General features: G+C 35.7%; 3 protein-coding genes and 3 pseudogenes across 7 annotated transcripts; 1 reads left to right on the top strand and 5 right to left on the bottom strand.

The window, feature by feature from the left end:
- LOC18607417 (protein DETOXIFICATION 45, chloroplastic) lies at positions 1–26,228 on the top strand. 4 transcript variants are annotated; one of them, XR_001926676.1, is made up of 16 exons: positions 1–195; positions 633–1,019; positions 1,490–1,614; positions 2,087–2,230; positions 2,342–2,502; positions 2,620–2,755; positions 3,474–3,570; positions 3,661–3,761; positions 3,946–4,109; positions 4,424–4,495; positions 4,638–4,754; positions 4,859–4,954; positions 5,041–5,162; positions 5,593–5,683; positions 6,702–7,676; positions 7,797–8,404. XR_001926676.1 is itself a non-coding variant. In XM_018115491.1 (15 exons), exons 2-14 carry the CDS (start codon positions 667–669, stop codon positions 5,666–5,668), a joined length of 1,764 nt encoding a protein of 587 aa, XP_017970980.1. In that variant the 5' UTR covers positions 1–195; positions 633–666; the 3' UTR covers positions 5,669–5,683; positions 26,196–26,228. The 4 variants fall into 4 exon arrangements, 2 of the variants coding, with proteins under 2 accessions (XP_017970980.1, XP_017970979.1); XR_001926675.1 differs by having other exon boundaries at positions 2–195; positions 6,745–7,676; XM_018115491.1 differs by lacking the exons at positions 6,702–7,676; positions 7,797–8,404 and adding an exon at positions 26,196–26,228.
- LOC18607415 lies at positions 6,039–8,253 on the bottom strand (annotated as a pseudogene).
- Positions 9,038–12,576, bottom strand: LOC18507216 (probable flavin-containing monooxygenase 1). 2 transcript variants are annotated; one of them, XM_018115494.1, is made up of 6 exons: positions 12,300–12,576; positions 10,978–11,607; positions 10,641–10,878; positions 10,272–10,447; positions 9,711–10,069; positions 9,038–9,619 (listed from the first exon to the last, which is right to left on the bottom strand). In XM_018115494.1, exons 2-6 carry the CDS (start codon positions 11,413–11,415, stop codon positions 9,265–9,267), a joined length of 1,566 nt encoding a protein of 521 aa, XP_017970983.1. In that variant the 5' UTR covers positions 11,416–11,607; positions 12,300–12,576; the 3' UTR covers positions 9,038–9,264. The 2 variants fall into 2 exon arrangements, with proteins under 2 accessions (XP_017970983.1, XP_017970982.1); XM_018115493.1 differs by having other exon boundaries at positions 10,978–11,548.
- LOC18507215 lies at positions 14,659–16,100 on the bottom strand (annotated as a pseudogene).
- Positions 22,274–24,676, bottom strand: LOC18507214 (probable flavin-containing monooxygenase 1). Its single transcript, XM_018115492.1, has 5 exons — positions 24,072–24,676; positions 23,743–23,980; positions 23,374–23,549; positions 22,813–23,171; positions 22,274–22,720 (listed from the first exon to the last, which is right to left on the bottom strand). The coding sequence occupies exons 1-5, from the start codon at positions 24,507–24,509 to the stop codon at positions 22,366–22,368; spliced, it is 1,566 nt and encodes a 521-aa protein (XP_017970981.1). The 5' UTR covers positions 24,510–24,676; the 3' UTR covers positions 22,274–22,365.
- LOC108660609 lies at positions 26,134–27,928 on the bottom strand (annotated as a pseudogene).

The raw sequence follows: 27,928 nt of genomic DNA, 5'->3' as shown, positions 1-27,928 counted from the left end.
AGAGAAGAAAAACTAGTAGTGCTGTTATCGGCTCCGCGGTTTCACCGTCCGAGTGTTTTTAATGTTGAAACTACTTCTCTACGGCGTCAATGGCGATACGAGAAACCGCTTAAAGATTCTTTCTTTTGTTCTCTTTTTAAAATTTTTTTTCCTAACTTTTTAAAACCCTACCCACTCCCCTTACTTCCAAGAACGGTAGCAATTTCCTTTCATTTCTCTTCCTTTTTCTTTACGTAATTTCTTGTCCTTCCTTTTTTTCGTTTTCTCGAGAACCAAACAGAAAAATCTCTCACGGGAGATTTTGTTTCTAGTCTTAATAATGGAATTTGATTTCCATCATTGCATGGTGGAAATTTGTTGTAATTCAGATGTTTTCGCAGTTTCCTCTGTTTCTTTTTCGAGTTACATTTCTGTTCTTAGTTTTACCATTTGAAGTTAAAACCAAAAGAAAAACGAAAAAAGGAATTTGCTTTTATGTAAACTTGATAATTATATAGATTGGGTTTGAATCAAATTTCGATTTTTCTTTCTTTTCTACCTTCTTCCGCTTATCTTGCTGTGTTAAAAGTAAAGTTTCTTGAGATGAAAATTTTTCATATTAATATCTAATTTTGTCTTATGTAATTTTCCAGTTTTGGTAGGTAGAAGAACTGATAATTCTGGGGAATGATGCTTACAAGTTTCAAAGGTCCTACAATTTCTGGAGGATTGACAAATAGGAAGAGGGAATGGAACAAGATAAACAAGTCTACAAGCTCTCATTCTTTATTAAACCAAACTGAATTTTGTAAATTTAGGAAGGAATTGGGCTGCGCAGATGGTGTGCGAAACTGCCATTTATCTGCAGTACATAGAAATTCGTTGTTGTCACCTTTAGTGGCACATAGAAATTCCCGTTTTCCGGTGTTTCGCAATCAGTTAAGGTCTGACTTTGGTGTGGAAGATGTGGAGGAGAGACTTGCGTCGAACGAAGAAGAGGATACTGCCCTGTTAAATTCAACTGAAAATGTCAATGCCCGGTAAGTCTTCTATGACCCATTGTCTGCTTATTCTGCTGTATATATTTATCAAATTTTGTAGGTATATCGTTTTTAAAGTTGTATAGTAATGCGAGCAGTGGTTAGTTTCCTTAATGTTTGTGTGTGATATCTGCATATATATCTATTCTTTCTTTAGATGATATGCAGTTTTGCTGTGGGTTGATTTGTGCAATGGCTATGAAAATCACAGAGATAGTCTTTGCATTATAATGTTTTTTTGCCCGCTAGCAGAACGGTAAACTAAACTTTAAGAAATGGTGAATGTAACATAGTGTGTGACATAATGTAATGTATTATTCATCCTGACGACTGCCAGATTCAAGAATTTTTTGAGTACCATGGCACTCTATTTCTGTTGCATTCTCAGCCTCTGCCTTTATGACTGGGCTCTGAAACTCTATTGCTGACTTTTATGTGCTGGTGTGCACTTTGAAATTTATACATTGCAGTGAAGTGACAGGAACATCGGTGGATGTCAAGAGGGAACTTATTATGCTTTCTCTGCCTGCGATTGCTGGACAGGCTATTGATCCCTTAGCACAGCTGATGGAGACAGCATACATTGGAAGATTAAGTATAATCTAATCTTTGATTTAATTTGTTGTCCCATTGTTATAATCACAAAAATAGTGCTAATTTTCCTTCTTTTGATTTGTTGTTGCTATTGATATTATTCTTTGGTAGAAGACTAAAAATTTGGTTTTGGTTTTTGACTGTGGATTTCATTTTTCATCTTTGCTTTTAATTATCTGGGGCACCTGCATATAGTTGTCTGAAGGATGTATTGATTTTTTACAACCATGCTCTGCAGTAATCTGATCTCTATTGCAAATTGCAACACATTGCCGCTTTAAAAATTAATTTTCTTTCCACATTACAAGTCAATAAGTTTGTATTTTTAAATTGTTTTGCCCCGGTTTCTTGTAATTGAAATTTTGAAAATTGGTAGAATCTGCTTTTGGTCCACACAATTTTTCAGGCTTCAAAATTTGAAATCAATGCTTTATTATCTTTATTGACAGATTCCTTTTGTTGCTTTTTTCCAGGTTCTGTGGCATTGGCTTCAGCTGGTGTTTCCGTATCAGTGTTTAACATAATATCAAAGTTGTTTAATATGCCCCTCCTCAGTGTTGCTACTTCCTTTGTTGCTGAAGACATCTCAAAGAACGCAGTTGAAAATTTGTTAGCAGGTGAATTTACGGTGACAGTTGATGCACGATGGCTTTTGATTAATTTTCTGACAGAAGTAGATGACTGAACATTTTCACTTGATATTTGAGTAACTGATTTTTATGTTGAAGGGGAGCGTGCTAATGGTAAGCCTCTGGATAGTATAGCTGAAAGAAAGCAATTATCCTCAGTGTCTACAGCTTTAGTTCTAGCAGTTTTGATTGGCATCTTTGAGGCCTTGGTATTGTCTTTGGGATCTGGACTATTTCTTAATTTCATGGGAGTACCCTCTGTAAGTTTAGTTTTATTGACATATTTATTTTGGCTTATCTTTTATCGTTTCTTTGCTAAAATACTGTGCTAGTTATTAATGTGGAAGGTTCTTTTCCTGTTTTTATCCTCTTAACAGACATCAGATATGCATGCTCCAGCACAGCAATTTCTTTCTCTTAGAGCTCTTGGTGCTCCTGCTGTGGTAGTCTCTTTGGCTCTTCAAGGAATTTTTCGGGGGTTTAAAGATACAAAGACTCCTGTTTTTTGTTTAGGCAAGTATTTAGTTTGACATTGAAGGGGTGTGCCTGGATTGAGTTCTGTTTATGTGTCTACTTTTTGTTGACTCAATATCTTAGAATACAGGGAATGTAATGTATGTGCGTTGACACTTTGTTAATCATTTAGCTGCAGAATTAAAATTTGGTAGCAAACTGCTGCGTAGGCCTTTCATAATCAGTAACAGTATGTATGTAGAAATCATTTAAATTTTAGTGAAGACTTACAAGCCTGACACCTGAGGATTCAGAAATCAAACTGTAAAATATTTGAAATTCCTGTTCCTTTTTTCATTTTCTAGGTGTTATCAGGGAGGAGAGTAGAACCTAACATGTATTCTGTTGTACCCACTCTTTTACCTCTTGGAATAAAACCACTTCTGGTTAATAATAGTTTAAACTGGCGCCAGTTTTTTGGGCACTAACTATTCTGGTTGACCCCAATCTTGTATGTGCATCTTGGGATGGCTTGCCTCCTCCTTTTCTTTCTTATAAACAACCATTTATCAGCTTTTAACAGTGACTTTGGAGATTGAAGCACTAGTAGTCTGTATAGAAGAATGGTAGAGTTGATTTGTGCAAAGCACATAGTAGTTCGTTATGCAATATCTTTTGTTGTTATTTCCTTTGTTGTCCACTGTTGGTAATGATCAATGTGTTAGATAGCTTTTCTGAATATCCTTTTCACTAATTAATGTGGTTGCTTCAAATTCAGGTGTTGGTAATTTATTAGCCATATTCTTTTTCCCCCTATTTATGTATGGCTTCGGAATGGGTGTGACTGGAGCAGCTCTCTCCACTGTTTTATCTCAGTAAGTATATCTGCTTCAGGCATTGATTCCCTTCTTTTCTTAAATACTGTGCTTCCCATGGTAATGACTCTGCAATATTTTTTTTATCAGGTACATTGTTGCCTTTTTGATGATCAGGTATTTAAACAAGAGAGTTGTATTAATGCCTCCAAAGATGGGGGCATTGCAATTTGATACCTACATAAAATCTGGTAATTTTTTACTAGCTTTGAGAGACAATGTTGTGCTATGAGGAAAACAGTTTTTGTTATTATGATTGTAGCCCTCCATTTTGAAATCCTTTTGCTACTTAGGATGTCTACACTTTTATGATCTTGGATATATATCTATTTATGCTACTTATTTTTTTATCTTACTGAAAATGGTTTTCTACAGGTGGTTTTCTTATAGGAAGAACTCTTGCAGTGCTAATAACAATGACACTGGGGACTTCTATGGCTGCTCGTCAAGGTTCATTGTCTATGGCTGCACATCAGATATGCATGCAAGTATGGCTGGCTGTATCTCTTCTTACTGATGCACTTGCAGCATCTGGTCAGGTACATAAGTCTCCTGAGTATCTTTCTAAATTGTTATCGTGATGGTACCTACTCATTTATCATCCCATGTGATAGTGTGTGATATAAATGTTGAGATTTTGACCAAAATAATCACTGAGATAACATGGGACAGCATAAATTGTTGGTAAAATAGGTCCCCTGGATTCACCTCCTTGGTAATAGTTATACACACAACATGCAGTAAATCATTCTCTCTTTTTTTTTTTTTTTTTGTGTGTGTGAAGATATTCTAAGCTTTCCTGGAATTTGGCGGATTGAGGCACTTATTCTTCCTAACCTTTATTTTCTTGTAGGCCTTGATTGCAAGTTCTCTATCTAAAGGTGAATTAAAGACTGTGAAGGAAATTACGAACTTTGTGTTGAAGGTAAGCTTTGCTTGGGGTTTCTACATTTGCTTTCTGCTTGTCGCACTGTTTCTGGTTTTGGCTTTATTGGCTATCTAGACTCATTATGTTGATGTTCTGTCTTTAAATACTGTTCACTAACTTGACGTGCATGGTTGTACAGATAGGGTTTGTCACAGGTGTTTCATTGGCTGCAATCTTGGGTGTATCCTTTGGTTCTTTGGCCACCTTGTTCACCCAAGATACTGAAGTTCTAGGAATTGTTAAAACTGGGATACTGGTAAGCATCCAAATCAATATCCAGTAAACTCCTCCCTTTCTTTGTTTGCATGATTCTGGTGTCCTGATATGTAAATGATGATTTCTTCTGAAAAATTGTTACAGTTCGTCAGTGCTAGTCAACCAATAAATGCTTTAGCATTTATATTTGATGGTCTCCATTATGGTATCTCAGACTTCCCATATGCAGCTTGTTCCATGGTAAACTGCTACCATAAAAATTTCAACGTCCCTTATTTTAGGCATGAACTTTGCTTCTTCTAACATTTATTTTATGTGATTTCTAGATGTTGGTGGGTGCGATGTCTTCTGCATTTTTGCTCTTTGCTCCTACAGTTCTTGGTCTTCGAGGAATTTGGTTGGGCATGACTCTCTTTATGGGTCTGCGAATGACAGCAGGATTTGTCAGGTAGATTTTACTGACACGCGTTTATATGTCATGAGTTATGTTCCATCTTCCAAAATCTATTTGGAGGCTTGAGTCTTAGGCTGTCATTTAAGGTCTAATTGATTAGAAATTATATTCTTAGAATATCGTGCAGTTAATTGTCACAAGTATTTATAACAATTATGCTTACAACACAAGTATTTAAAAATTGGGTGCATATGCACACAACACAAGTTAAATATATTTGCTAACAATCTCTTGTAAATAGTATGTGGCCTTCTTGATATGTTGTTTTCAATGTTTTATACCTGTACCTGACCTTTTCTTTTAAGTTTTTGACTGCTTGCAGTGCCCTTTACATGCTAAATTAGTATTGCTTTGTATATTCAATGTATGCAGTTTATTACCTATATATTTGAGTAATTATCTTTCCTATTCTTCTTTTTTTCAGAATACTATCAAAAACGGGGCCTTGGTGGTTCCTGCATAGGGACTTTGAGAGAGCTGAGTTCAGTGTATGTTCATAAAACCACAGTTCAGAGGTATATTCAACTGCTTCTGTTGTGTTTTTGGTGAGCTTACCATGTTGACAGGGACGGATTTGCAATGGGGTTAATTGGCCCATTAAAAATCCTAATTTTGTTTTCTTTTTATAGTATTATGTGATTATGAAAAGTTGAAGAAAGTTTTTACTTTGTCTCCATTGAAATTTAATTAGCATATCACTCTGAATTTTATTAGTATTAATCTTACATAAGTCGTTCACTTTCAAAGAAAAATTTTCTTTTCTTTTCTGAAAAAATCTATTAGTGGTTGCAGATTCTAATAACAAATGTAATCATTGAAAATTATATGTTACCATGTACATAAATATATAAAACAGCGAAATATTAAAAACCATGATTCATGAGCTATACTTTCAATACATTATTAACATAATGTTATTACCGTAAGCCTCATTGAGATAAAGGTATCTTACGTTGGAATGAGGTATATAAGTTCAGTGACCTAGGTGAAATTTACTCCAAATAAAGTTTGAGTGCAGTAAGCATCTTTCCATTTACGAGGAAGAAGCATAATCCATGGGGCCATAAGGTTCAAATAATTCAGCAAAGAAACCCTTTTTTCTCTTAGGATTCAGTCCCATGTCCCTGCACAGTTGACCATTGTACCAGATATGAAGGACACCGATGCATGATCTTCGGTAGTCTTGGCCAGAATTTTCCTTCATGTATTTATCCCATTTTCCCACATCTTCCTCCATCTCCTTAATGCTGGGTAGCTTGAATGTGCCGTCCAGAAGCTCTGCTAACCATCTACATCTTATTTCTGATGTGAACAAGTTTGCATTGCTTTCTGAAAACCCAATTACCGCTACCTGGGGAATTCGGGGATGAATACATTCCCTGGTGGCACAATAAACTAGTTAAGTTATTCTGGTTAGTTTTAAGTTACAATTCTTTAAACCCTTAATTGGAAAAAGAGTGTACAATTTTCTCATATTTTATTCTTTTTCTGGTTACTTGTTTAATTTTATGAAACTATGGTTTGAATATGTAGCTGGTTAAGATTCTCAAACTGTAGAGTGGAACTCTTGCTTCAGGTGAGCCAGCCATGCAGTCTTTGAAAAGTGGGGGACGCAAAAATGTCTCTAAGCTTTTTATCTCCCCTGAATCCAGTAGCCAGTATCACCAAATCTGTCTTTAGAGGTGAATCTTCATCATCTACCATTATGCCTTCTTCACAGAAGCTTATATTTTGGGTCTTTTTCGGTAAGATGCTTCCTTCCTCAACTCTGTCATAGAAGTTTTTTGGCACTGTGGAGGTCAAACAGGAGCTAAATTCTTTATGAAAGCTGTGCTTTGGTACCATCCCAAACTTTGCCAGAGGCAGTTTCCATTTGATATAACTCTCGACAAATTTTGAGAATACCCATCTCTGTTTAATAGCAAAGAACCAATTTCAGTCTGCTGCAGTTAATTTCCTGAAGGTGCTCAAGATGTACCTTAGATAAGAAATTTTATTAGTTACCAGACGTGAAAGAATTGTTGCCAATGAACCGAGGAGGAAGCCTTCACCAGGCTTATGAACCAAAAGCTCTGAGAAGCGATTGAGGAATAAATAAGCTAGTGGCACTCCCCACGGAAGGTAATTGGGGACGCCCCGCTGTTCGGCCTTGTATAATACTGTACAAGGAAGTTCTACACCTGGAAGCAGGATTAGATGGAAACTTAATGTCAAAGAAAATCCAGCCTGTGGGTTTTGCATACATCTTAGAACTAAAGAAGCTTTGTAATCTTACCATTTGCTGTAGAACATTCCATTGCGGTGTCCAAGGCAGATTTCTGGAGTCCGACAACAACAATTCGCTTCCCTTTGATGCATTTAGCGGCAAGTTTGTAATCCATGGCAGCATAATCCATGGAGTGTATTACCTCACCGTGAAAGGTTTCTGGCCCTTTTCCTGGAGGAAACGATGGAATGTTTGGAATGCCGCTGAACCGGCCTAGGCCAAGGACTACAAAGTCCCACCTGGTAAACCTGAATTTCACATTTAAAAGAAAATTCATCCAAGTCACGACATTATCTTTTTTTCTCATTCACTTTGTTCTTGTTGAGCTTTATGATTATAAACTTAATTACATACCTCTGTAGAATGATTCTGGGTGTCCTGTACTACAACATTCCACTTTCCTTTGGAGCTGAAGGGCTCATCAGTCCCACCCCAGAGATGCCAAGATCGCATCTCTTCATCCGTTGGCCCTTCGAAGTCAATGCTAACGACTTTGGCATTGAATCTGACATGCCGAAGCAAGTCAAAATGATGGGCATAAGCTTCAATATACTCCAGCACTTGATGCTGGCTAGGGAGCTCTTCTGCGACTGAAGATTGCCATGGAAAATCTGAGAACTGATAAAATTGTTTTGAGGTCTGAAGTTTTGTCCTCTCAAGTGCTGTGGTCCGAACTCCTCCGATGCTGCTTTGGGACTCGAAAACTGTCGGATGGAAACCCTTTGAGAGGGTGTACTTGCATGCGAGGAGGCCGCTAATACCAGCTCCGATGATGGCTATTTGCTTCTCCATTTGATCAACATGTTCGGACACTGAAACTTGGTACACTCAACCAGTTTTCTCCCATCAAAGAAAATCTTGAAACCATGACTACTTAGCTGATACGTAAGGTAGGTTCGTCACTTGAACCGAGTGATTGATTAATCGTTAGAAAAGATTTAAGCAAATAAATAAACACCCTTCACGTGAATCCTTGTCTCCCATTTTCTGTGCCTGGTTGGCTGGACCATTCTGCTCCATAATAGAAGCTGGTCTTTTCATTTGATTCTTCTTAGCTCATCTTTCCTTCTGACATAGTAATAGAAAGTAGCTAGACTTACTATAACTAGAACTCAAGTCTTTTTCCAACGATGGGAACCAAATATAGACTAGATTTAATAAACCCATGCAAATGTTAAGGCTGAAAGGGCATATTGAGTATGAATCCCACCCTCCTAACTTCAATCAGGAAAGAGGTAAAGAAAAATAAACGAGCAAACGTCTCCCTAGGCATGGTTCTCATTCGAGACATGCTCATTGGGCCCCTTCGGGTCAATGTGATTTATGGCCTTAAATAGTAGGTATCGGTTCCCTGATGGAAAATATTCATTGGATATTCTCTTTTGTTTTTTACAAGATTTAAAATTTATTAATAATATTTGAAAAAATTTATCATGTATATATATGATAAGATACTCATCATTTCAATACTCTTTTAGCACGGGTAGAAATCATGAACTTATCATGTAACATAAATCAAGAAAAAAAATTAATATAAAAATTTACAAATAAGAACAAAATAAATTTAAATTAAAATTAACTGACAATAAGTGAAGAAATTTAATTTCCTCAATTTAAAAGACATGTTACCCCTTTAATAAATATAATACAAATAAAATAGTATTAATATTTCTTATTCTTATTATTACCCAAAATAAGAAATCAATTATTCTCACATCGTGCTTCGTGTCTAGTATCATGAAGCAAAACCAAACTCATTCCGTTGAAAGAGGGGGACAAACACGAATGAAATTCAAAAAACAAGATGGTGAAAGATGAGAAAACCCATGGCTAAGAGGCAGCTGAAGAGGGGACATAATCCAAGGGACCATAAGGCTCAAAAAGTTCAGCAAAGAATCCCTTCTTCCGCCTGGGGTTCCATCCCATATCTTTGCAGAGTTGATCATTATACCAAACATGAAGAGCAGCAATGCATTTTCTATGATAGTTTTTACCCGAGTATCGTTTCCGGTATTCATCCCATTTTGTCACATCTTTTTCCATCTCTTTGATGCTAGGCAGCTTGAATGTGCCATCAAGAAGTTCTGCTAGCCATCGGCATCTCATCTCTGAGATGTACAAATTCGACACACTCTCAGAGAATCCTATCACAGCTAGTTCGGGTATATGAGGTTGAATGCACTCCCTGATCAGTGATCAAACGAGAAATTTAATTAGAATCGATCAAAGTAATTACAGAACAATCGTTCCTTGGCTGCCCAAAGAAAAAAATTAACCTGTAGAGTGGCATTGCAGCATCAGGTGATCCAGCTATGTAGTCCTGAAAGGTTTGGGACACGAAAATGTCTCTGAGCTTTTTCTCCCCCTTGAATCCAGTGGCCAAGATGACCACGTCTGCCCCAACAGGTGTAGCCTCACCTTCCACCAGAACGCCATTGTGACAGAAACAAAAGCCGGGAGCCTTTTTCAGTTTGATTTTTCCTTCTTCAACTTTGTCATAGAATTTTTCTGGGACCGTTGAGATTAAGCAAGAACTGATATCATGGAGGAAGCTATGGGTGGGTACCATGCCATGCTTTGCTAAACGTAGCTTCCTTTTGATATCACTTTCAACAAATTTTGAATATGACCATCTCTGTTTTTTAATTACAAGTAATCAGTGGAAGAAACAATAGGAGTGAGGAAAATAAACGGATGGTGTCATCTGATGTTTGCAGGTTCCATCCAAATATAGAAATCACAGATAAACTGTCGTTTGCTTCTGAGCAAGCACATTGCTCATTGATCAAAAGTAAAACAGAACATAGCAAGGTGAAAAGAATGATGAGAAATGTTACCAGCGGTGCCAGAATTGTAGCTAAGAGACCAAGTAGAAGCCCTTCACCAGGCTTATGAACCATTAGTTCTGAGAACCGGTTAAAATACATATATCCAAGTTGAAATCCCCAGGGAAGATAATCCGGGACATTCCAGTGTGCAGTCCTGTAGAAAACTGTGCATGGATTTTCCACCCCTGTAAATCAATGAAATTTAAAGAAATTTTATTTCCTTGTAATGATACCAAACACATTGAGACATGATCACAAGTTCCTTTCCATATGAAGTCCACAAGATTTATCGGTTCTCGAAGAGGTAAGAGCAAACTTCTCTTGGTCTAATGTAGAAAGAACTATGAATTCCAGCAGTTCAGATTAAATTCTAATTACCATTTGCAAAAGTGCACTCCATTGCAATGTCCAAAGCAGATTTCTGGAACCCAACGACAATGACTCGTTTGCCTTTGATGAACTCAGCAGCCTTTTCATTATCCATGGCAGCATAGTCCATGGAATGTATTACCTTACCACGAAATGCTTCCGGGCCCTTGTTTGGGGGGAATTCTGGAATGTTTGGCAGACCACTGAACCGCCCCACACAAATGATTACAAAGTCCACTAGGTAAATCTGCAATGAATTTCACAAGTCTCAGAATTATGATAACTTTTTTTTTGTCATATAAATCACTATTTATCCCCTGAATTATGATGAGAAAGATTCTCATACCTCAGTTGAAAGGCTTTCCAAGTCTTCCACGATGACCTTCCATTTCCCTTTGGAGCTAAAGGGCTCACCAGTGCCACCCCATAAACTCCAAGATCGCATCTCTTCATCAGGGGGGCCCTCATAGTCAATACCAGCAACTTTGGTGTTGAATTTGATGTGCTTAAGCAAGTCAAAATGTTGTGCATACGCCTTAACATAATCGAAGACATCGTGTTGGTTAGGAAAATCATCTGTGACTGAAGATGGCCAAGGAAAATCTGAGAACTGATAAACTGACTTGGGAGTTTGGAGCCTTGTAGTCTCCAGCGTTTGGGTCCATACCCCTCCGACGCTCCTTTGGGACTCGAAAACAATTGGATGGAAACCTTTCGACAAGGTGTACTTACAGGCAAGGAGGCCACTTATACCAGATCCAACGATGGCCACCTGCCTCTCCATTGCCAAATTGTCCGATACTCTATCGATATTGCCTGCCTTTTTGCCTCTCTCTCTATATAGCACTCTGCCCAAGATCTTCAGGAATCAAATAAATAAACTATCCCCGTGAACACCAACAGGAGCATAACTGGAGCTGCATCCATCATATGCATTACAAACTAGTCACTCACCCGCGCTATCCTGCGGGAGTTACTGTTTGACACGTATAGCTTAAAAATTATTTTGAATAGTTAAATAATTTGATAATATATTTCATCTATGAATTGAGCAATAAAGTAATTGTTAACAACAATGCATAGATAAATGTTGTTAGAGATATTAACAATATTTTATGAGAAAAAACAGTAAATATGCAATATTGTGTTAAAACATATAATGACCTTGTTGACAAATCATCCAAAAATTCAGATAGAAATAGATATGCCAGTGCCAACCCCAATGGTTTACAATTTAGAAACATAAATAAATATAAAAAGCTGTAACCAACAAAGAAAAGAAGAAATCAAAGCACAAAATGAGCTGAAAAAACAACTAGCAAACTGTAAGCGAAATATCTAACCCCAGGAAAAAAATGTAGAACCATCAAAACACACATGCAATCTCAGCAACCATGCAATTCAGAGAACAAAGCCTAAACTCTACCAAACCATAGACCAACATATGCTAAGTAAATGGTTCAACTTCATTCCATTCCATACAGACAATCACTCCACTAAAGAAGGGTCACAACCTCAAAGCAAGCATTTAAACTACAGTCAACATTACCGCTACATTAATTATTATTTTTATAAAAAATTAAAATTCCAACATAAACCAAAATTCAAAAAATCGAATCAAATTTCCTCTTTTATTTAACTTGTAATTTCTAAACCAGGAGAATGTACCTGAGTAATGTGAAGCTTTCCCTGCACATTGTCAAAATGATAAGAAGAACGGGGAGAGAAATAGAAAGAGAGAAGAAATGTAGTTTGTGTCTGTTGTTTGGGGTTTTGATGAAATCGAATATAGAAGTTTTGGTTTTCAACAGTTTGGGAGGGAAGCTTTGGAAATGTCTAGCAAGAGTCTTGAGTTTGCTGTCGGTTCTGGTGTCTGAAATGACTGAAAATCTCATCCATCCAGTCATCCAGAGAACTCAATAATGTCTCTCGAGCACTTAAAAGAGAAAAGAAATGAAAAATCCAAAAATTAAAAAAAAATTACTTTTAAGGTATTAGATGTAAATAAAGTATCTAGGTAGAATATAGGTTAGAATATATATATATATATAAATATATATTTTATTACTTTCAATGCATTGAAATATTTAACTCAGATCATTAGTGGTAATTCTTTCTAGCATAATTCCTTTTGTGTCCTTCAGTGAATCTTGCATTGGAAAAGAAATCGATTTTTTTATTTTGCAAGATCCAAGGTCAATTGAATCTACTTTCCTTTAATCACTTTATTCAATGCAGAACTTTAACTTTGATTTTTGGTTAATAAAATATTAAATAACTCTGCTCTGGAGCAGTGCTAGTAGTGCTAGCTACTGATACTGGCAAGGCAAATGTTAAGTACCCCTGTTAAGAATCATTAAATGGGGTATTTTAATATATAATAAAATAAGTCATGCACACATGCATGGTTAATTAAGAAAAATTTCTTTTAATCTTGTCGGTGACCATAATACTTTTAAGTAGTTCTAGAACCATCATACTTTTTTCTCTCTAAAAAATAATTTTTAATGAAAGACATATAAAATTTCTATCACGTGAAGTTACAATTACATATAAATAATTGTACGTAAATATAAAGTTTAGTGAGGGACATATGAGACCCCTATCCTATAAAAGATGATAAAGAGAAGAAGAATAAATAATATTTTATTAAAAAAAAGATATGCATGAAATNTATAAATATATATTTTATTACTTTCAATGCATTGAAATATTTAACTCAGATCATTAGTGGTAATTCTTTCTAGCATAATTCCTTTTGTGTCCTTCAGTGAATCTTGCATTGGAAAAGAAATCGATTTTTTTATTTTGCAAGATCCAAGGTCAATTGAATCTACTTTCCTTTAATCACTTTATTCAATGCAGAACTTTAACTTTGATTTTTGGTTAATAAAATATTAAATAACTCTGCTCTGGAGCAGTGCTAGTAGTGCTAGCTACTGATACTGGCAAGGCAAATGTTAAGTACCCCTGTTAAGAATCATTAAATGGGGTATTTTAATATATAATAAAATAAGTCATGCACACATGCATGGTTAATTAAGAAAAATTTCTTTTAATCTTGTCGGTGACCATAATACTTTTAAGTAGTTCTAGAACCATCATACTTTTTTCTCTCTAAAAAATAATTTTTAATGAAAGACATATAAAATTTCTATCACGTGAAGTTACAATTACATATAAATAATTGTACGTAAATATAAAGTTTAGTGAGGGACATATGAGACCCCTATCCTATAAAAGATGATAAAGAGAAGAAGAATAAATAATATTTTATTAAAAAAAAGATATGCATGAAATTTGAGTAGTTACACATGCTAGTAGAAAAAGGATTAAGAATAAAAGAAATAAATTAAAAAGTGCATGAAATTCTATTGGTTGTGAGGGAGGCCAAATAAGAAATAAATGCATGAAGTTTTATTGGTTCATGGGATGGCAAAGGCTATTAACAAAGGAAATGTGTATGAAATATTATTGGATGATAAGATGGTATTAAAAGAAAATGAAAATAAAATACATGTGAAATAAAATGTAAATGAAATAATTCAAAAAAAATACCATATGGAACAATGCATAGATAAGACAATCTAACCAAAGATAAAAAGAATAGATAAGACAATATTACATGCACATGCCACTCTGAAAAGTAACGTTAATAACAAAGTAAGGGATTGCATAAAATGACATGTGATAAAAAAAAGAATAGAAAAAGAAAGTGACTTTGGGCAATCCGCGCACGTATGAGAAAATGAAAAATGAAAGTCATTTCAAGGCTTTTGCCTCGAGAGGTCCGCCCATAACAAAGAAAAAGGGGGATGGAAGCTCATTTTCACTTTGTCTTGTCCACCACCTTTGAGGGAAAAGTGCTTCGCTACTCCATTTCTCGTTAGTAGCCGAGAGCCGATTTCTTGCCATTTTCCTATCATCAAGCTTCATTGCTCCTAGAAATCCATCTTGTTTGAAGAGATATGAGTTAGTTCTCATAATCTTTATTCTTTTTTCTGGTTACCGGTTTAATTTGATGAAACTATTGTTTGAACATGTAGCTAGTTAAGATTCTCAGCCTGTATATTGGAACTCTTGCTTCAGGTGTGCAGGCCATGCAGTCTGGAAAAGTGGGGGACGCAACAATGTCTCTAGGCTTCTTATCTCTCCTGAATCCAGTAGCCAGTATCACCAAATCTGTCTTTAGAGGTGAATCTTCGTCATCTACCATTATGCCTTCTTCATGAAGTTTATATTTTGGGTCTTCTTCGGTAAGATGCTTCCTTCCTCAACTCTGTCATAGAAGTTTTTTGGCACTGTTGAGGTCAAACAGGAGCTAATTTCTTGATGAAAGCTGTGCTTTGGTACCATCCCAACCCTTGCCAAAGGCAGTTTCCATTTGATATAATTCTCGACGAATTTTGAGAGTACCCATCTCTGTTTAATAGCAAGGAACCGATTTCAGTCTGCTGCAGTTAATAGAACCGATTTCAGTCTGCTGCGGTTAATTTCCTGAAGGTGCTCAAGATGTGCTTTAGATAAGAAATTTTATTAGTTACCAGAGGTGAAAGAATTGTTGCCAATGAACTGAGGAGGAAGCCTTCACCAGGCTTATGAACCAAAAGCTCTGAGAAGCGATTGAGGTATAAATAAGCTAGCGGCACTCCCCATGGAAGGTAATTGGGAACGCTCCAACGTTCGGTCTTGTATAATACTGTACAAGGAAGTTCTACGCCTGGAAACAGGATTAGATTGAAACTTCATGTCAGAAAATCCAACCCTGTGTGTTTTGCGTACATCTTAGAACTAAAGAAACTTTGTAATCTTACCATTTGCTGTAGAATATTCCATTGCGATGTCCAAGGCAGATTTCTGGAGTCCAAATACAACAATTCGCTTCCCTTTGATGCATTTAGCAGCAAGTTTGTAATCCATGGCAGCATAATCCATGGAGTGTATTACCTCACCGTGAAAGGTTTCTGGCCCTTTTCCTGGAGGAAACGATGGAATGTTTGGAATGCCGCTGAACCGGCCTAGGCCGAGGACTACAAAGTCCACCTGGTAAACCTGAATTTCACATTTAAAAGAAAATTCATCCAAGGCATGACATCATCTTTTTTCTCATTCACTTTGTTCTTGTTGAGCTTTATGATTATAAACTTAATTACATACCTCTGTAGAATGATTCTGGGTGGCCTGTACTGCAACATTCCAGTTTCCTTTGGAGCTGAGGGGCTCATCAGTCCCACCCCAGAGATGCCAAGAGCGCATCTCTTCATCTGTTGGCCCTTCGAAGTCAATGCTAACAACTTTGGCATTGAATCTGACATGCCGAAGCAAGTCAAAATAATGGGCATAAGCCTCAACGTACTCCAGCACTTGATGCTAGCTAGGGAACTTTTCTGCGACTGAAGATGGCCATGGAAAATCTGAGAACTGATAAAATTGTTTTGAGGTCTGAAGTTTTGTCGTCTCAAGTGCTGTGGTCCAATGGTAGGTTTGTCACTTGAACCGAGCGATTGATTAATCGTTAGAGAAGAATTAAGTAATAAATCAACACCCATCACGTGAATCCTCGTCTCCCATTTTCTGTGCCTGGTTGGCTGGGCCATTCTGCTCCATAATAGAAGCTGGTCTTTTCATTTGATTCTTCTTAGCTCATCTTTCCTTCTGACATAGTAATAGACAGCCGCTAGACTTACTATAACTAGAGCTCAAGTCTTTTCCACCGATGGAAACCAAAAATAGACTAGATTTAATAAACCCATGCAAATGTTATGGCTAAAAAGGCGTATTGAGGTAAAGACAAACAAACAAGCATATGTCTCCCTGGGCATGGTTCTCGGTTCGAGATATTCTCATTGGGCCTCTTCGGTTCGAGATATTTATGGCCTTCGATAATAGCTACCGGTTCGCTGGTGGGAAATATTTATTGGATATTCCCTATTTTTTTTAATTTTTTTCCGAATATCTTATTTAAAATTTATTAATAATATTTGAAAAGATTTATTATATTTATATATTAAAGATATTCTTAATTTAAGAAATGTGAAATTGTGATAATTTTAATATTTTTATTACATGTAAGAATTACGAACTTATCACGTGACATGAATCAAAGAAAAATAAATTAATAAAAGAAAAAGTAAAACAAGTTTAAATTAAAATCAATGTGAAGCAATCCTCAATTTAAAAGACATATTACCCTTTTAATAAATATAATTTAAATAAAATAGTATTAATATTTCTTATTCTTATTATTACCCAAAATAAAAAATCAATTATTCTTACATCGTGTTTCGTATTAAGGTTGCGTTTGGTATAAAGGATGTAAAGTCACATTCTCTGCAATATGCTCAATTAAATTATATTGCAGTGTTTGTTTTGTAACAGACCACTGCAATGTAAGATTGTAATGCAATCACATTGCAGCCAATTGATGTAATGTGATTGCAGTCCAAAACCAATGCAATCATATTATATTACAGTCTGTAATATCTTTAAAGACATTTTTACCTATCATCTTTTAAAAAAATTACTCAAAAACTAGAAGCAAAATCGTCATTTTTGGAGTTTCTGCTGCTTCTTCTTCATTTTGCTAAAGTCGCTCATCCTTCTTCTAGCTCTGCTACTTCATCATCTGAAATTGTTGGTTAAAATTTCTCATTCTTCTTTTTCTTTCTCTTTTTTTTTTTTTATCTTTTTCTTGTACTCTTTAATATGACTTTTTTGTGTTAATTTGAGTTTTCTTCTTATTTGTATTTTAGGGTTTATAGCTGAAACAATTTGGCCCTTGATCGGCAAGAGAGGTTGGATTTCTGAGTTAATTTTCAACAAAAGGCACAGGTAATTGTGATGAAATAAAATGCTGCGTGTTTGGTTGTAATTTTTGGTGTTGCAATTTTTGGTTTTTATTCCCTCAACAAAATATGGGTAATCAAATAGTTTTTAAGTTCCATCTAATTAGAACTTTTATCCAATTAGAAATGCTGAAAGCAGCAGAACTCGTACCTAGCATTGCCAAATCCATGGATCTTGGCTTTGAATAGAACTCGTACTTAGCATTAACGTGTAATAAAATATTTTTGAATATGTCGTGTAGCAACAATATTTTTTCAACATAGCGTGTAACAACAATATTTTTTCAATATGGCGTGTAACAACAATATTTTTTCAATATGGCGTGTAACAACAATATTTTTTTTCCAATATTGCGTGTAATAACCTTTTTTAACTATGGTGTGTAACATGTTTTTATACATGACGTGTAATAACAATATTTTTTTTCAACATGACGTGTAACAACCTAACCATGACTTGTCACATGTTTTTGTATATGACGTGTCACATGTTTTTGTATATGACATGTCACATGTTTCTATATATGACGTGTCACATATTTCTGTACATGACGTGTCACATGTTTCTGTACATGACGTGTCACATATTTCTGTACATGGCGTGTTACATGTTTTTGTACATGGCGTGTCACATGTTTCTGTATATGGCGTGTCACATGTTCTTTTACATGACGTGTCACATGTTTCTGTATATGGCGTGTCACATGTTCTTTTACATGGCATGTCATATATTTCTATACATGACGTGTCACATATTTCTGTACATGACGTGTCACATGTTTCTGTACATAGTGAAAACATCTTATCTTTCAAAATGCCCCGTTGGTTTATATAGGAATCTCTTCCCCTACTCAACTTCAAAAAGTCGTAACTTTGCGCTCGGTTGTCTGATCGGGGTGATTTTTTTTTGAATCCATGTAACTTTTCGAGATCTATGCGTTGACAAATGGCAGAAGGCAGTTTGACACCGTTTTGACCCCAAAAAACCTCATTTTAACACTGAATTTGAATTTTTACTCTTTTTTTGCCTTTTTTTTTTTAAGATTTGACCTCCCATTTTTTTATTTTGTTTAGGGTAAAATTGGTCTTGACAGTAGAAAACCATTGTAATTTTTTTTTAGATTTTAGGGTGCAAGAAAAGAGTGCAAAAAGTTAACTTAAAAATAATGAATATGTATTTATATAATGTTTTTATATAAATTGAATAAATTGAATATTTGTAAGGTGGACATGAAAAGTTAACTTTATGCTTACTATATGCTGTTTTTATATAATATTTATATTTCATTATATTAATTATTTTTTTATATTGTTAGTTCACACAATGGAAGGGTTTTCTCAAGAGCAAATTGCAACGATCGTGTCTGCTATTGTATTAGCCATTGAGCTGTTCAACATGATACTTTTAGCTAACACTTTGGTTCAAGGATGTTATCATATTTTAATGTATACTAGAAAGCGTAAAAGATCCAAAACTAATACTTATAGGAGACATATTGTTAGGCAATTGAATTTTAGGAGAATGGTATTTGATTCTGATTTAACATGCATTGAAAATATTAGAATGGATAGAGTTGCATTGTATAAATTATGTAATATGCTTCAATGCATTGGTAGGCTTACACCAACAAAAAATATGAATGCTGAGGAAATGGTAGCTATCTTTTTGTACATCATTTCTCATCATGCAAAGAATAGGATCATAAGAGAGAATTTGTTAGAAGTGGTGAGACAGTGAGTAGGCATTTTGGTTTAGTTTTGAATTCTGTTTTAAGATTGCAATCAATACTGCTAAAGAAGCCAGAGCCTGTACCCGAGTATTCAACTGACTTCAGATGGAAATGGTTTAAGGTAAACTAAAATTTCTTAAACATTTACAGCTTGAGTATAAGAATCTATTAAAAATGCAACTAAAGGATAATTTTTGTCATTATTCTATTGGAAATAATAAAATTGTTTAGGTGCTTTAGATGGAACTTACATTAAAGTCAATGCCTTGGAAATTGATAAGCCTAGATACAGAACAAGGAAGAATGAAATTGCTACAAATGTGTTAAGGGTATGTTCACAGGATATGCAATTCATATATATCTTACCTGGATGGGAGGGTTCTCTTTCAGACTCTAGGGTTCTTCGAGATGCAATATCTAGAAAAAATGGATTGAAAGTCCTAAAAGGTATGAGGAAAATATACATTCAATTATTAACTATTTTAGAGTGATGGACTAAAAATAAATTTTTTATCATAGGTTTTTTCTACTTATGTGATGTTGGGTATACAAATAGAGAGGAGTTTTTAACTCCATATAGAGGTCAACGTTATCATTTGAATGAATGGAGACAAAATCGCACTCCTCGTTTAAAAAAAGAACTGTTTAATTAAAAATACTTTGGTGCTAAGAATGTTATTAAGAGATGTTTTGGATTCCTTAAGATGAGATGGGCAATACTTAAAGAGAAGTCTTGGTACCCAGTGAAAACAAAATGTAGAATTATCTCTGTTTGTGCATTGTTACACAATCACATTAAGAGAGAAATGACACATGATCCATTTGAGAATGAAATGGATGAAGAGTATATGGAATCAGAAGTGATGGAAAATGCAGATACGATCCAATACATTGAGACATCAAATGCATGGACTACTTGGAGAAATAACTTGGCACAAGAAATGTGGAATGATTGGATAGCTTCTACAAATGAAACTTAATTTTTTATTTGGTTCAACAAATGTTGTATGCTTTATTTGTAATAACTCAAATTTGTGTTGATTGAGACATATTTGTATTTGTTCTTAATTAGATAAGTTATGTTTCTTCTTTAATTTTTAATTAACTATTGTATACTATATATTTGTTATTATACTGTTTCTATATTATGTTTTATACTTGTAGATGGAAGTTGCATCATCTCAAGGATTAAGAAGGGCAAGCAAAAGATCCACCCATCAGTGGACACCTACTGAAGATGGAGTCTTAATTGACTGCTGCATTGATCTTATGAATGAAGAAAGTTGGGGTAGAGATAATGGAACATTCAAGCCTGGTTACTTGCAACAACTTGAGAAATGGATGAAAGAAAAGATCTCAAATTGCAACATAAAGGCTATCCCCCATATTAACTCTAGAATGAGGTTGTTGAAGACACAATATAGGGAAATTGTTGAGATGATATCGCATTCCGCTTCTGGATTCGGTTGGGATGATGTCAAGAAATGTGTTACTTGTGATGATGATGTTTGGATTGGTTAGGTTAAGATAATGATTCTAATTTATTTTACAACATTATTATATTCTAAAGTAGGCATATATTTGTTTTGCATGGTTTTTTGATGCTTTGTATATGGTTATATATATAGAGTCACCCAGCTACTGCAGGACTTAGAAACAAGCCTTTCCCTCACTTTGATCCATTAGCCATTATATTTGGGAAGGATAGAGCAACTGGGGAAAGAGCGGAGTCACCAGTTGATGTAGTGGAGAACATAGAAACTAAGGAAGTTGCATTTACAACAACAAGGGTAGCTTCAGAAGCTTTCAGTGCATTGAATGTTGATGAAAATGACAATGGTGATGATGATGTTTCTCCTACTCAAGCTACCAATAGTGAGGGATCCACTGCTGCTAGAAGAAGGACTATAAAGCAAGGTGACAGAGAGGTGAGTCACAAAAAAACTAAGACAAAAAGTAATGGTGACAACATTGTTCATGCATTCCAATCTAGTGTGGATAAAATTGGAGAAATCTGTTAAGGTGCAAGGGAAGGAATTGATAAATTAGCAAGCTGTTTTCAATTCATGGCTGAAGATGCGAGGTTGAAAAAGTGTGTAGTTGAGATAGTTCAGGGAGTTGAAGGTTTGACTCCTGAAGAAATTGTTAACGCTGGACATATCATCTCTAGTGATATGTGGAAAATAAATTATCTATTTTCATTGTCAGAGGAGTTGCAGAAAATTTATGTGAAGGCTTTGCTTAGTGGCTCTATCTAAATGATGGGTATTGTTATTGCAAAGAACTAGTTATCAATTTATGGTGAACTTTAACAGTGTTATTAACTTTGAACTCTTTTGTATTTTAACAATGGTGTGTCTATCTTTTAGGTGACTTCAATTTTGGTTTATTAGAACTTTATGACTTTTGGTTTAGAGCATCAATCAAGGAACTTTATTTATGATTTTCAGTTATATTGTTTTGGTGATGTTATGCTTGATATTTTGTTTTAGCTTGATAGCAAGTTATTTTGAATTTATGATATTTTCAAAAGAAATTAATTAGAGATTGAGAATTATGGGTATTTAATTGCCAATTTGCTATTGGTTACGAGAGAGGAAACTATCACATTAATGTATACATATAAAACGTATTAAGAAATAAAAATAAAATATTATCTTCTAAAAAAAATTTAAAATAAAATATACAATATAAAAAATTATATTAAAAATAAAATATATACTTGTAACAAGAAATGAAAAAAAATATATTTAATTAAAAATATATTTAAAAATGACATTATATAAAATTTAACAATAAAATATACATGTTAAACTTGTATTTGAATATATAAGGATAGTTTTAAAAAATCAACATTACATACCTTATAAAATACTTATAAAACAAACACTGCAACATTATCTCTCTGTATTTTAATCATTACATTACTTATATACCAAACACTGCAATGTTATCTTCTCTGCAATCACATTGCTTGTAATCATATTACTTGCAATCACATTACATACAATCACGTTACTTGTAATCATATTGTATTGTAAAGTACCAAACGCTACCTTAAGTATCATGAAGCAAAACCAAACTCATTCCGTTGAAAGAGGGGGACAAACACGAATGAAATTCATAAAACAAGATGATGAAAGATGAGAAAACCCATGGCTAAGAGGCAGCTGAAAAGGGGACATAATCCAAGGGACCATAAGGCTCAAAAAGTTCAGCAAAGAATCCCTTCTTCCGCCTGGGGTTCCATCCCATATCTTTGCAGAGTTGATCATTATACCAAACATGAAGAGCACCAATGCATTTCCTACGATAGTATTCACCCGAGTATCGTTTCAGGTATTCATCCCATTTTGTCACATCTTTTTCCATCTCTTTGATGCTAGGCAGCTTGAATGTGCCATCAAGAAGTTCTGCTAGCCATCGGCATCTTATCTCTGAGGTGTACAAATTCGACACACTCTCAGAGAATCCGATCACGGCTAGTTGGGGTATATGAGGTTGAATGCACTCCCTGATCAGTGATCAAACAAGAAATTTAATTAGAATTGATCTAAGTAATTACGGAACAATCGTTCCTTGACTGCCTAAAGAAAAAAAATTAACCTGTAGAGTGGAATTGCAGCATCAGGTGATCCAGCTATGTAGTCCTGAAAGGTTTGGGACACGAAAATGTCTCTGAGCTTTTTCTCCCCCTTGAATCCAGTGGCCAAGATGACCACGTCTGCCTCAACAGGTGTAGTCTCACCTTCCACCAGAACGCCATTGTGACAGAAACTAAAGCTGGGAGCCTTTTTCAGTTTGATTTTTCCTTCTTCAACTTTGTCATAGAATTTTTCTGGGACCGTTGAGATTAAGCAAGAACTGATTTCATGGAGGAAGTTATGTGTGGGTACCATGCCATGCTTTGCTAAACGTAGCTTCCTTTTGATATCACTTTCAACAAATTTTGAATATGACCATCTCTGTCAAATAATTACAAGTAATCAGTGGAAGAAACAATAGGAGTGAAGAAAATAAATGGATGGTGTCATCTGATATTTGCAGGTTCCATCCAAATATAGAAATCACAGATAAACTGTCGTTTGCTTCTGAGCAAGCACATTGCTCATTGATAAAAAGTAAAACAGAACATAGCAAGGTGTAAAGAATGAAGAGCAATGTTACCACCGGTGCCAGAATTGTAGCTAAGAGACCAAGTAGAAGCCCTTCACCAGGCTTATGAACCATAAGCTCTGAGAATCGGTTAAGATACATATATCCAAGTGGAATCCCCCAGGGAAGGTAATCAGGGACATTCCAGTGTGCAGTCCTGTAGAAAACTGTGCATGGATTTTCCACCCCTGAAAACTAATGAAATTTAAAGAAATTTTATTTCCTTGTAACGACACCAAACACATTGAGACATGATCACAAGTTCCTTTCCATATGAAGTCCACAAAATTTATCGGTTCTCGAAGAGGTAAGAGCAAACTTTACTTGGTCTAATGTAGAAAGAACTATGAATTCCAGCAGTTCAGATTAAATTCTAATTACCATTTGCAAAAGTGCACTCCATTGCAATGTCCAAAGCAGATTTCTGGAACCCAACGACAATGACTCGTTTGCCTTTGATGAACTCAGCAGCCTTTTCATTATCCATGGCAGCATAGTCCATGGAATGTATTACCTTACCACGAAATGCTTCCGGGCCCTTGTTTGGGGGGAATTCTGGAATGTTTGGCAGACCACTGAACCGCCCCACACAAATGATTACAAAGTCCACTAGGTAAATCTGCAATGAATTTCACAAGTCTCGGAATTATGATAACTTTTTTTTTGTCATATAAATCACTATTTATCCTCTGAATTATGATGAGAAATACCTCAGTTGAAAGGCTTTCCAAGTCTTCCACGATGACCTTCCATTTCCCTTTGGAGCTAAAGGGCTCACCAGTGCCACCCCATAAACTCCAAGATCGCATCTCTTCATCAGGGGGGCCTTCGTACTCAATACCAGCAACTTTGGTGTTGAATTTGATGTGCTTAAGCAAGTCAAAATGTTGTGCATACGCCTTAACATAATCGAAGACATCGTGTTGGGTAGGGAAATCATCTGTGACTGAAGATGGCCAAGGAAAATCTGAGAACTGATAAACTGACTTGGGGGTTTGGAGCCTTGTAGTCTCCAGCGTTTGGGTCCATACCCCTCCAACGCTCCTTTGGGACTCGAAAACAACTGGATGGAAACCTTTCGACAAGGTGTACTTACAGGCAAGGAGGCCACTTATTCCAGCTCCAACGATTGCCACCTGCCTCTCCATTGCCAAATTGTCTGATACTCTATCGATATAGCCTGCCTTTTTGCCTCTCTCTCTATATAGCACTCTGCCTAAGATCCTCAGGAATCAAATAAATAAACTATCATCCCCCTCAAACTGGTGCTCCAAGTCTTTGATCTTCTTGATTTTGATTAACCCCTTTTTGCCATTAAAAAATAGAAGATAAAGTCACCAACAGGAGCATAACTGGGGCTGCATCCGTCATTTTCATTATAAATAGTATTATATATATATATACACACACTACTTAGTATATATATATAAATATATATTTTATTACTTTCTATGCATTGAAATATATAACTCAGATTATTAGTGGTAATTCTTTCTAGCATAATTCCTTTTGTGTCCTTCAGTGAATCTTGCATTGGAAAAGAAATCGATTTTTTTATTTTGCAAGATCCAAGGTCAATTGAATCTACTTTCCTTTAATCACTTTATTCAATGCAGAACTTTAACTTTGATTTTTGGTTAATAAAATATTAAATAACTCTGCTCTGGAGCAGTGCCAGTAGTGCTAGCTACTGATACTAGCAAGGCAAATGTTAAGTACCCCTGTTAAGAATCATTAAATGGGTATTTTAATATATAATAAAATAAGTCATGCACACATGCATGGTTAATTAAGAAAAATTTCTTTTAATCTTGTCGGTGACCATAATACTTTTAAGTAGTTCTAGAACCATCAGACTTTTTTCCCTCTAAAAGATAATTTTTAATGAAAGACATATAAGATTCCTATAATGTGAAGTTACAGTTACATATAAATAATTGTACGTAAAGATAAAGTTTAGTGAGGGACATATGAGACCCCCATCATATAAAAGATGACAAAGAGAAAAAAATTAAATAATATTTTATTAAAAAAAAGACATGCATGAAATTTGAGTAGGTACACATGCTAGTAGAAAAAGGATTAAGAATAAAAGAAATAAATTAAAGAGTGCATGAAATTCTATTGGTTGTGAGGGAGGCCAAATAAGAAATAAATGCATGAAATTTTATTGGTGCATGGGGTGGCAAAGGCTATTAGCAAAGGAAATATGTATGAAATATTATTTGATGATAAAGTGACATTAAAAGGAAATGAAAATGAAATGCATGTAAAATGAAATGAAAATGAAATAAACAAAAAAAATATCATGTGGACCAATGCATAGGCAAGGCAGTCTAATCAAAGATAAAAGAATGGATAATGAAACATTGCATGCACGTGCCACCATTGAAAAGCAACGTTAATAACAAAATAAGAAATTACATAGAATGACATGTGATTAAAAAAAATAGAAAAGGACGGTGACATTGGCCAATCCGCCCATGCATGAAAAAATGGGAAATGAAAGCCATTTCAAGGCTCTTGCCTCAAGAGATCTCCCATAACAAAGAAAAAGGGGGATGGAAGCTCATTTTCACTGTGTCTTGTCCACCACCCTTGAGGGAAAAGTGCTTGGCTACTCCATTTCTCTTAGTACCCCGTGAGCCTTTTTCTTGCCATTTTCCTATCATCAAGCTTCATTGCTCCTAGAAATCCATCTTGTTTGAAGAGATATGAGTTAGTTCTCATAGTCTTTATTCTTTTTCTGGTTACTGGTTTAATTTGATGAAACTATGGTTTGAACATGTAGCTGGTTAAGATTCTCAACCCGTAGATTGGAACTCTTGCTTCAGGTGAGCCAGCCATGCAGTCTCGAAAAGTGGGGGACGCAAAAATGTCTCTAAGCTTTTTATCTCTCCTGAATCCAGTAGCCAGTATCACCAAATCTGTCTTTAGAGGTGAATCTTCGTCATCTACCATTATCCTTCTTCATGAAGCTTATATTTTGGGTCTTCTTCGGTAAGATGCTTCCTTCCTCAACTCTGTCATAGAAGTTTTTTGGCACTGTTGAGGTCAAACAGGAGCTAATTTCTTTATGAAAGCTGTGCTTTGGTACCATCGCAAACTTTGCCAAAGGCAGGTTTCCATTTGATATAACTCTCGACGAATTTTGAGAATACCCATCTCTGTTTAATAGCAAAGAACCGATTTCAGTTCGCTGCAGTTAATAGAACCGATTTCAGTCTGCTGCAGTTAATTTCCTGAAGGTGCTCAAGATGTGCTTTAGATAAGAAATTTTATTAGTTACCAGAGGTGAAAGAATTGTTGCCAATGAACTAAGGAGGAAGCCTTCACCAGGCTTATGAACCAAAAGCTCTGAGAAGCGATTGAGGTATAAATAAGCTAGCGGCATTCCCCATGGAAGGTAATTGGGGACGCCCCAACGTTCGGTCTTGTATAATACTGTACAAGGAAGTTCTACGCCTGGAAACAGGATAGATTGAAACTTCATGTCAGAAAATCCAGCCTGTGAGTTTTGCATACATCTTAGAACTAAAGAAATTTTGTAATCTTACCATTTGCTGTAGAACATTCCATTGCGATGTCCAAGGCAGATTTCTGGAGTCCAACGACAACAATTCGCTTCCCTTTGTTGCATTTAGCAGCAAGTTTGTAATCCATGGCAGCATAATCCATGGAGTGTATTTCCTCACCGTGAAAGGTTTCTGGCCCTTTTCCTGGAGGAAACGATGGAATGTTTGGAATGCCGCTGAACCGGCCTAGGCCAAGGACTACAAAGTCCACCTGGTAAACCTGAATTTCACATTTAAAAGAAAATTCATCCAAGTCAGGACATTATCTTTTCTTCTCGTTCACTTTGTTCTTGTTGAGCTTTATGATTATAAACTTAATTACATACCTCTGTAGAATGATTCTGGGTGTCCTGTACTACAACATTCCACTTTCCTTTGGAGCTGAAGGGCTCATCAGTCCCACCCCAGAGATGCCAAGATCGCATCTCTTCATCCGTTGGCCCTTCGAAGTCAATGCTAACGACTTTGGCATTGAATCTGACATGCCGAAGCAAGTCAAAATGATGGGCATAAGCTTCAATATACTCCAGCACTTGATGCTAGCTAGGGAACTCTTCTGCGACTGAAGATTGCCATGGAAAATCTGAGAACTGATAAAATTGTTTTGAGGTCTGAAGTTTTGTCCTCTCAAGTGCTGTGGTCCGAACTCCTCCGATGCTGCTTTGGGACTCGAAAACTGTCGGATGGAAACCCTTTGAGAGGGTGTACTTGCATGCGAGGAGGCCGCTAATACCAGCTCCGATGATGGCTATTTGCTTCTCCATTTGATCAACATGTTCGGACACTGAAACTTGGTACACTCAACTAGTTTTCTCCCATCAAAGAAATTCTTGAAACCATGACTACTTAGTTGATACGTAAGGTAGGTTTGTCACTTGAACCGAGTGATTGATTAATCATTAGAAAAGATTCAAGCAAATAAATAAACACCCTTCACGTGAATCCTCGTCTCCCATTTTCTGTGCCTGGTTGGCTGGACCATTCTGCTCCAT

Source organism: Theobroma cacao, chromosome 2, assembly GCF_000208745.1.
Source record: "Theobroma cacao cultivar B97-61/B2 chromosome 2, Criollo_cocoa_genome_V2, whole genome shotgun sequence".
Lineage (NCBI taxonomy): Eukaryota > Viridiplantae > Streptophyta > Magnoliopsida > Malvales > Malvaceae > Theobroma > Theobroma cacao.
Note: the sequence above shows the minus strand (reverse complement) of the source record. Positions and strands in the feature narration are given on the sequence as shown.

Bases quoted from the DNA above. Each gene is read 5' to 3' on its own strand.
- LOC18507216 (XM_018115494.1), bottom strand. From the start codon at position 11,415: ATGGAGAGGCAGGTGGCCATCGTTGGATCTGGTATAAGTGGCCTCCTT. The intron at 10,448-10,640 runs GTAATTAGAATT...ATTGATTTACAG, and splicing joins GGAGTGCACTTTTGCAAATG to GGGTGGAAAATCCATGCACA. The intron at 10,070-10,271 runs GTAACATTTCTC...ATTAAAAAACAG, and splicing joins CTACAATTCTGGCACCGCTG to AGATGGTCATATTCAAAATT.
- LOC18507214 (XM_018115492.1), bottom strand. From the start codon at position 24,509: ATGGAGAGGCAGGTGGCAATCGTTGGAGCTGGAATAAGTGGCCTCCTT. The intron at 23,172-23,373 runs GTAACATTGCTC...ATTATTTGACAG, and splicing joins CTACAATTCTGGCACCGGTG to AGATGGTCATATTCAAAATT. The intron at 22,721-22,812 runs GTTAATTTTTTT...ATCACTGATCAG, and splicing joins GCTGCAATTCCACTCTACAG to GGAGTGCATTCAACCTCATA.
- LOC18607417 (XM_018115491.1), top strand. From the start codon at position 667: ATGATGCTTACAAGTTTCAAAGGTCCTACAATTTCTGGAGGATTGACA. The intron at 1,615-2,086 runs GTATAATCTAAT...GCTTTTTTCCAG, and splicing joins AGCATACATTGGAAGATTAA to GTTCTGTGGCATTGGCTTCA. The intron at 4,496-4,637 runs GTAAGCTTTGCT...ATGGTTGTACAG, and splicing joins TTACGAACTTTGTGTTGAAG to ATAGGGTTTGTCACAGGTGT.